This window comes from Sinocyclocheilus grahami, unplaced genomic scaffold, assembly GCF_001515645.1.
Source record: "Sinocyclocheilus grahami isolate Dianchi unplaced genomic scaffold, SAMN03320097.WGS_v1.1 scaffold2576.1, whole genome shotgun sequence".
Classification (NCBI taxonomy): Eukaryota; Metazoa; Chordata; class Actinopteri; order Cypriniformes; family Cyprinidae; genus Sinocyclocheilus; species Sinocyclocheilus grahami.
In genome coordinates this window covers 46,570-55,507 of record NW_015507755.1, presented here as the reverse complement: position 1 = coordinate 55,507, position 8,938 = coordinate 46,570, and the positions used below count along the sequence as shown (strand labels likewise).

General features: G+C 37.6%; 2 protein-coding genes across 2 annotated transcripts in view; one reads left to right on the top strand and one right to left on the bottom strand.

The window, feature by feature from the left end:
* Positions 1-1,222, top strand: part of LOC107575335 (polymeric immunoglobulin receptor-like) — an 8,898-nt gene extending 7,676 nt beyond the window's left edge. Inside the window, exon 8 of the mRNA XM_016261729.1 lies at positions 1,115-1,222. Within this exon, the coding sequence (XP_016117215.1) occupies positions 1,115-1,222 (108 nt within the window). The remainder of the gene's footprint in view (positions 1-1,114) is intronic.
* Positions 1,223-2,962: 1,740 nt separating this feature from the next.
* On the bottom strand, positions 2,963-8,653 carry LOC107575336 (PRELI domain-containing protein 1, mitochondrial-like). Its single transcript, XM_016261730.1, has 6 exons — positions 8,602-8,653; positions 7,921-8,047; positions 6,996-7,221; positions 5,039-5,152; positions 4,784-4,862; positions 2,963-3,368 (listed from the first exon to the last, which is right to left on the bottom strand). The coding sequence occupies exons 2-6, from the start codon at positions 8,010-8,012 to the stop codon at positions 3,277-3,279; spliced, it is 603 nt and encodes a 200-aa protein (XP_016117216.1). The 5' UTR covers positions 8,013-8,047; positions 8,602-8,653; the 3' UTR covers positions 2,963-3,276.
* Between the last annotated feature and the right edge of the window lie 285 nt (positions 8,654-8,938).

Sequence of the window (8,938 nt, the reverse complement as noted above, 5' to 3'; positions counted from 1 at the left end):
CCCAGAGGTGGAGGGACGTGCTCTTCAGGAGATGGTAAGCACACCACTCCCTCCCCCGGAGGAGGGCCGGGTGGAGAATCTTTTCATCTTTTTCCACCACCTCTCGGTCAGTGGTACTCAAATTCTTGACAAAGAGCAATTCCTCTATTTCTGGGTCCCCAGAGGGGACGGGGGGGTTGTGGACGATCTAGTGCGTATCACACTCACCCTCCTCTCTCGCCAGTGAGCAGCAGGGCGGATCGGGAGGACAAACCAACGGACTACCCACGCACCCTCTGCTCGAACGCAGGTCAGTGTTACACACACCAGACCCCGCCTCGGTCCGGCTATGAGATGCCTGGGCCGGGTCCCTGCATTTTTCCACGCTGCCCCACTGCGGGTACGCCTGTAGTTCCGTTGATGCCACTAACGCGGTGTCTGGGAGCCTGGTTTGAGCTACCCAGCCCGTCTCGATGGCTCCTTCGAACCGTCAGGCTCGGCTATGCGATTCAGTCGCCCGCGTCCCCCCCCAAGTTCAGTGGCATCTGCTTCACAACAGTGAAGGCGGCTGATGGTCCTATCTTGCGGGCGGAGGTCGCAGTCCTATTGGCGAAGGATGCGATAAAGCCGGTCCCTCCAGCCGATATGAAGACGGGGTTTTACAGCTCCTACTTCATTGTACCCAAGAAAGGCGGTGGGTAACATCTGGAGAAGACAAAAGCTGAAACACATCCAGCATTAAGACGTTTTAAACTAAAATACATTGAGTCTATAATCCATAATAAGGCTTCCTCCAGTGAAAAAGTGTTCTGGTCTGAATCAGGAGAGAAATCTGCACAGATCAAGCAGCGTTTAAACAGCTCTAAACACATATATAGCTGGATTCTGATGTGAGAGATAACAGCAGATGCACTTTTCCACTGGAGGAAGCGTTATTATGGATTCATAAAAGCGTCTTAATGCTGGATCTGTTTCAGCTTTTGTCTTCTCCAGATGTTAACTGATGGACTGGAGTGCTGTGGATTATTGTGGTGTTTTTATCAGCTGTTTGGACTCTCATTCTGACAGTTATAATTTTGGCATTCTATATGGCAGAAGTATAATTGTGTAACGTGTGTGTTTATTATCTCTGCAGGATGATGTTACATATTCATCTGTAGTCCACATCAAATCTCACAAACCAAAATCCCGACAGATGAACACTGATGAGGCCACCGTCTACGCAAGTGTGCAAAAAAGATAAAACATGACATGCACACCTAAAACAGCATCTCGGACATTCTGCACTGGGTTGCTGTTTTATGACCGTTTTAAAGAGTTTGATGGCTTTTACATGAACATAATTTGCTTTCTGTCATGTTTACTACTAGCTTAATTTCATATGGTCAGTGTCATTTTGTAAAAATTATGACATTGTTAGAATAAATGCTACATTTAATTATGTTTTCTAAGATTTTTGTATTTTGAAGATGATTGGGCGATTCAGTTTATTTCTTAAATACAGTAATACGCATTGTTTTCTTACTTTGGAGGCTCTATATAAAGCTATATTATGTTTGGATTTAGTATCCGTTTAATTGCTTAAATATTTCTTTAAAAGTTAGTATTTATTACACACTGAAAAACAATGGCATAGAAACAGTCATTTAGAAATTGCTTGTAAAGTTCACAAATGTTTACAAAGTAACATTGAATTAAATGTGACATTTTGAAGTAGACAGAAGTAATATTTTATTAATCAGCAAGTTCTGGTTTCAGCTTCTTGGAAAAAAAACTTCTTGTTTCTTTTTTTTTTTAAAGAAACTAAATGTACAAACGAAGAACATTTTAAATTCTGTGTTCACAGTATCATTAAAACGGTCTGATTGCTCCTCAAACTACAAGAGTTTCATCATTTGTTTCTTTATTCGAAGATTCCGTGTCTCGTCTTTTCAAGCAAAATTAATACAGCTACAAAACAATGAAATATTAATTTTCACAATAATATCCTTCATTCTAAAACCTTAAATTTCACACTAAAGCATCTTAGAAACATGTGAATAGAGCAAAAGAAATATTACAACAAAACATAGTTTTATAAATTAAAATTATATGGTGCATTTTCTCATATGATTAGACTAGAAACTAATTAAAACAGTTGAGCGGCACAGCTGTCAGAGATGGATCACTTTAAACTTGTGACCTGAAATCCAGTGAATTATTTGATATGAACTCATAACCGTTTTGATAAAATTATGTATTATACAGCAATGTATTTTATGATTTTAAATTTGAATACAGCCAGGTCCAAAAGTCTGAGACCACTAGTTAAAATATTTCTAATTTCAGATTTCATCTTGAGCTTAAAAGTCTTTTAAGTTTTTAAACTAAAAAAGTTTTTTTTTTTTTTGGATGGCACTATATATATATATATATATATACATATACAGTATGTTCTACTATGCATTACGTCAGAAACACACTGCAGGGTGACAGTATCAATTGTAAACAATTGCAAAGTATCGGTCCCTGAGTTTTCTAATCAAATTTCTAAACACATGGTACAGGACAGCATGATCTCCGCAGCGAGCTTCATCTTCAGTCTTCACATTCACCGTTACCTGAGCTTTACGTTACTTTACTTAGCAGCCATGAAATAAGGTCACATCGCAGGGTTCTCTGGGTAAGTGATTCTCATGAAAACACCTTCAGGTCATATTTCTATGGAGGCTTGTTTCATTGCGACCTTTTATCTCTCAATTCAGCCATTTTTTCTCACAATTCTGAGTTTTGCGAGCTTTAAACTCAGAATTGCGATATAAACTCAGTTTGCGAGATTTAAACGTATAATTGCGATATAAACTCAGTTTTGCGAGATTTAAACTCAGAATTGCGACATAAATTCGTTTTGCGAGATTTAAACTCAGAATTGCGATAAACTCAGTTTGCGAGATTTAAACTCAGAATTGCGATATAAACTCAGTTTGCGAGATTTAAACTCAGAATTGCGATATAAACTCAGTTTTGTCGTGATTATTGTAACAATTTCTTTCTGTATTCTAGTTAAACAGTTTTGCAATACAGTGACTTTGTTTTTAAATTGAAATCAGCTTAAAGGCAGTACAGCAAATGCTACAGTGATATATAAATAAATACTTCACGGTTAAAATAATCTCCATAGCAGTGATGATAATTGGGTGATAAAAATAATGTTCTGATCAAACAAATTGTAAAATTCCTAAAAAATGCGTTTGATTTTGTTCTGATTTTTGGGGGTGACCTGATGTGATCATGAAATTCACTCTTTGTTCGTACTGATCATATGTATTGCTGAGGTTTCTGGGTTTTGGAGGCTGAATTCAGGTTTTCGTGTTTCTCGGCAGAATCTCCAGGACACACGGCCGATGCTTCTGAAATGATGGACACAGAAGAAAACATGATCACACTTTCTGTTATTTTCCATCTTCTACAGAAGACTCTCACGCTGTCAGATGTAATACTGATAAACAGCAACGGAAAGAGGAACTAACACTGAGATAATTTAATCTGTTCTGTGGTTTTTCTTTTACAGTAATAAAACGCGTGTCTTTATAACTTATCACTCGAGTGTTAAGGTCAAGAAGTAATAACTGCGATTGCTTGTAAAGTCACAAAATGTCACTATATTATCGTCCATCTCTAAACTAATACATGCACTATAAGGCATGAAGATGTTAAGATATTATGAACATTATCATGATTTTCTGTAAAGCTGCTTTGAAACATTGTGTATGTAAAAAGCGCTATACAAATAAATATGACTCAGGATTATGATAGGATAAAGGCCTATTCACACCACTCTTTTATTTATTTAAATAAAAGAAATATGTATATTTTTAAAAATCATAAATATTTATATAAATAAAATGTATGTAAATTATCAATTTATTTTTAAAAAGTTATTTTTTTTCCTATATTTCTCTTAGTTGGAAAGCAGTTGTTGATCAAATGGGAATGTGTTTTTGTTTACAGTATTTCTACACCAGTGTTATTTCAGTATCATTGAGATACTTTTATAGTATTTTGAATCAGTTTACATTTTAATATTTTCTATTTTAAGTTTAGCTAAAGCTTTAGTCATTTTTATTGTGTTTTTGACATTTTAATTAGTTTTCAAAAACTATTTCTATACAGTTATTTATTTTAGTTGTAGTTATTTCAGTACATGAAGTTAAAACTAAATTAAAATAAGAAATGACGTCTTTTAGTATCGAAATACCATAATAGTTTTTCTTATTATTTTGAGTGAGTTTATATTTTATTATTTTCCGTTTTAATTATCAATGAAGTGTGGTTTTGTCATTTTTATTAGTTTTTTTTCATATATTTCTATATAGTTATTTATTTTAGTTTTAGTTATTTTAGTACATCAAGTTAAAGTAAATTTAAAATGAGAATGTTGTCTTGGCAGCTAGCTGAAATTTATTATATATATATATATTATTTCAGTAACTTTTATTTCAGTTTATTTCAAGTAAAAAAAACTGGTTTTAATTTTAGTTTTAGTTAACCATAATGTACAAAACACTATTTTATTTTTAAAAAGTTGTACCTGTTAACAATAAACCTTAATGATTGACATAATAGCGTGATGCATTCCTATATAACTTAATTAATTTCTTTAACGTCTCAAGTTTTTATTGTCTGATGGGTTTTATTTTGCACTGAATCATGTAAATATGAGCTAATTTTGTGGACCTTTCGTTGGCAGTTTTCTTCTCCATGTTTTGCTAATGTTTGTTCTCGATGTGAACAGGCCTGTAGTGTATATAACCGGAGCTCTTACTCTGCAGATTGGACAGTGCGTGCTCCAAACCCTTCATCGCTTTCACCTGATTACTCCTGAACCTGGCCAAACCGAACTCCTGCAGGACGACAAACACAGTGTTACAACATAATGCTGACCATTCATATCAACACAACACTTAAGTCCATTCCCAGTGTCTCGTCATCTTTGCACTTGCTTGTTTTAGGTCAGACTCAAACCCAGATCGCGATGAACCCCAGTGTGTGTTTGCTAACGGCTCAGCCGTGGCATTACCTGAATGGGTCTGGAGAGGCCAAAGACTCCTGAAGAGATCCAGGCTTCTCTGGTGATCCGTGTCCAAACAGGTCGGTCCTGATCGCCCGCAAACACACAGCGCTCCACCACACGCTGGTACACACCGTCCGCAGCCAAGCGAGACTTCATCCTAACCTTAAATAGGAGAGAACATCTGCCTCCAAGATGCAAGAGAGAAACCCAAGCAGGATGACAGCATGTGTGATTATTTAGAGCCTAAATCAAACACTTCACGTACCTCCAAATAAAAGAATATTCATGAAAAATATACACAAACGAGTCAGTTCTGCCCCGCAGAACCGCTTCATCTCTGTAACTTTTACATAAATCAATGTGCCTGAATTACGGAAGCACTTACAACAACAACAACAATAATAATAATACTAATAATGATAGATGTCACTTCTTTTCCTTATTAGGAACTTTAAAATGAATGAATGAGATATTTGTAATGAAACATTTTTAAATATGTCAGTGCTGCTTTTAATATGTTCAATACATTAAATGTATGTATGACACACACACTCACACACTCACACAGACACTCACACTCTCACACACACACACTCAAACACACACACTCACAGAGACAGACACACTTACACAGGCACTCACACACAGAGACACACACACACACAGACACAGACACACTCACACAGACACTCACACTCTCACACACAGACACAGACAGACACTCACACTCACACACACACACAGAGAGACACACACAGACACACACTCACACAGAGAGACACACACACACACACACACACTCACACAGAGACACACACTCACACAGAGACACACACACACACACACACACTCTCACACACACACACACAGAGAGACACACACAGACACACACTCACTCTCACACACACACACACAGAGAGACACACACAGACACACACACAGACACACACTCACACAGAGAGAGACACACACACACACACTCACACATCTTAGTGCACATTATGATAGACAGCATTATTGTTTGTCACAATAGGATCCATTCATGAAGTCTTTGATTTTGGTCTCATTAAAATACTATTACAGTTTTTATCTTTATTCAATTTATTCAGAATTTATTATTATTAAATATGTCTATATATAGGGTTTTATTGATTTTTTTCCAGTATTAGTTATTTGAATACATCAAGATAAACTAAATTAAAAATGTTGAAATAAAATAGTTTGTTTTAGTTATTTTTGTCATTTTTATTTTTTTACATTTCTATATAGTTTTCATGTCAGTTATAGTTTTACTTAGTTTTTTAAAACATGTCTACATAGTTTTTGTTGTTGTTGTTGTTGTTATTTTAGTACATTTATTTTGAAATTATTAATAATTTAGTATTAAATTAATTTAGTATTTTTAAATATCTCTATATATAGTTTATTGATTTTGCAAAAACGTTGCATTCTAACTTTAATTCTAATTCTAATTTTCCCACCCCACTGCCACTTGTGTTTTTAAATGAAGAAATGTACTGTGTTTTCGGTCCTTTGTATTAAACTATATAAATACATACATGATGCTGTTTTGTTTATAGATGTTTAAGCAGCTTAATTAATTATAATTGGCTTGTAAATATTATTTTAATCATTAAAAAAAATGAAAAAATTATTAAAATTTGCTCGATGCGCCCTCTTGTGGCCTCAGGAGAGAAGCCAAAAGCTTTTTCCCCCCCTAACTGAAATTATGCCTTTTAAAATCAAATATTGATAATATTTAAGTACAAAATTCAAATTGAGTTTTTCAGCCATTTTGACAGCCTTACTGCACACACACACACACACACTTTTATTGATAAAATAGCCTAGATACTAGATGTAAAATCACTGTTTTTGAAGTAACTAACTAAATTTTTGCTCCTCAATGCATGTTTCTAGATGAAGCGTAAAGGTTAATGTGTGTGTTGTTGTTGTTGTTCACCATTAGTTTAGCGTGATTTACGTTCCAGGTCAGTGTCGTGAGGCTCCTGTTTCCGAGGTCGACCACAGAATCCTCGATGATGTACACCGAATGCGACAGATTTCCCGGGAAGACACGCTCCGCCCAGCGAGGGAGACGACTGGTCTTCGTCAGGAGCCGCCGGCACAGGAGCAGGTTATCCGGCGTCACCTCACGGAAAACTACGTCCTCCGTCAGAACATGAGTGCTGAGAGAAACACGCTCACAGTGTCATATAGTGCACAAGACAATCAGATGAAAACTACATTGATTTAGGTTGATTATAGAGATTTGGAAAAATGTAGCATTGCATCAGTGTCTCACTGCAAGTGAATGGGTGCCGTCAGAACGAGAGTCTGATAAAAACATCACAATAATCCACAGCACTCCAGTCCATCAGTTAACATCTGGAGGAGACACACGCTGAGACACATCCAGCATTAAGACGCTTTTATGAATCAATAATAACTCTTCCTCCGGTGGAAAAGCTCATCTGCTGTTGTCTCTTACATCAGAATCCAGCTACATATGTGTTTAGAGCTGTTTAAACGCTGCTTGATCTGTGCAGATCTCTCTCCTGATTCACACCAGAACACTTTTTCACCGGAGGAAGAGTTATTATTGATTCATAAAAGCGTCTTAATGCTGGATGTGTCTCAGCGTGTGTCTCCTCCAGATGTTAACTGATGGACTGGAGTGCTGTGGATTATTGTGATGTTTTTATCAGACTCTCGTTCTGACGGCACCCATTCACTTGCAGTGAGACACTGATGCGATGCTACATTCCTCCACATCTGATGAAGAGACAAACTCATCCGCATCTCTGATGGCCTGCAGGTGAGCACATTTACAGAAAAACAGCACTCCTGGGTGAGCGATTCACTTGAATGGAGAGTGGTTTGGGTACCTGTAGGGGTTGGGGTATCTCTGCCAGAAGGCGGCCAGCACCTGCCCCCACGCGCTCTTGATGTCCGTCTCGCTGAAGAAGTGCTTCCCCATCACCACGAGCCCAGCAGAGCCCCACTCACACAGTCCTGAGCACAGAAACCACCACACCTGTATTACCAGCTGCCTAGTTTGAGGTTTCAAGCCGCTCAGCTACATTGACGCATAATACAGTGATACTGTATCCATAGAACTTTTGGAACTCTGGCGGAATATACAGTTGCCATGGTGATATTCTGACACGTCTGTCAAGCGGAAGCTGTATTAGCTCATCAAAACAAAGCGGGCCACACGGACACTGCAGATGTTCAGACTCTCTTTAGAGTTTATAAGATGATCAAATAATGTTTAATGGCATTCGAGTGCATCTTCCGTGATCCGCTGTCGAATAGCGAAACTCCCTCTCCTGTAACAAGCGCGAGATTTAACCCGGATGACAGCTCTTAAATCCATCCAGTCGTACATATGTTTATTGTTCAACACTGTTACTATGCGTTTATAGAGCACACCAGACACCAGCACCGCGCGCAGACGCAAGCGAGACACAAACAAACAGACGAACACGAGTAATCCCGAATAAACACGAGCACAGCCGCTCAGTGTCGGGAAAGCAAACACATATCTACTGTATAAACTGACTCACTGTAACACTCCTGCAGCTCCGCGCGAGCATCCCCGCATTTCCGTCTTCTGTGCGTGCGCGTGAGTGTGAGTGTGCGTGCGCGTGCGCGTCAAGAGTGTTACAGAGTAACAGACTATTGTTACTACTCTACAGCAGCGCTGGGGAAAGTTACTTTTAAAAGTAATGCATTACAATATTGCGTTCCTCCATTAAAAAAAAGTAACTAATTACGTTACTTTTTATGGAAAGTAGTGCGTTACGTTACTTTTGCGTTACTTTTTAAATCTGGACAGGGCTTGCTTGTTTGTTTTTAAAATATAAAAGTTATATTTTTGGCAAATATAAAAGCCTTTCACAG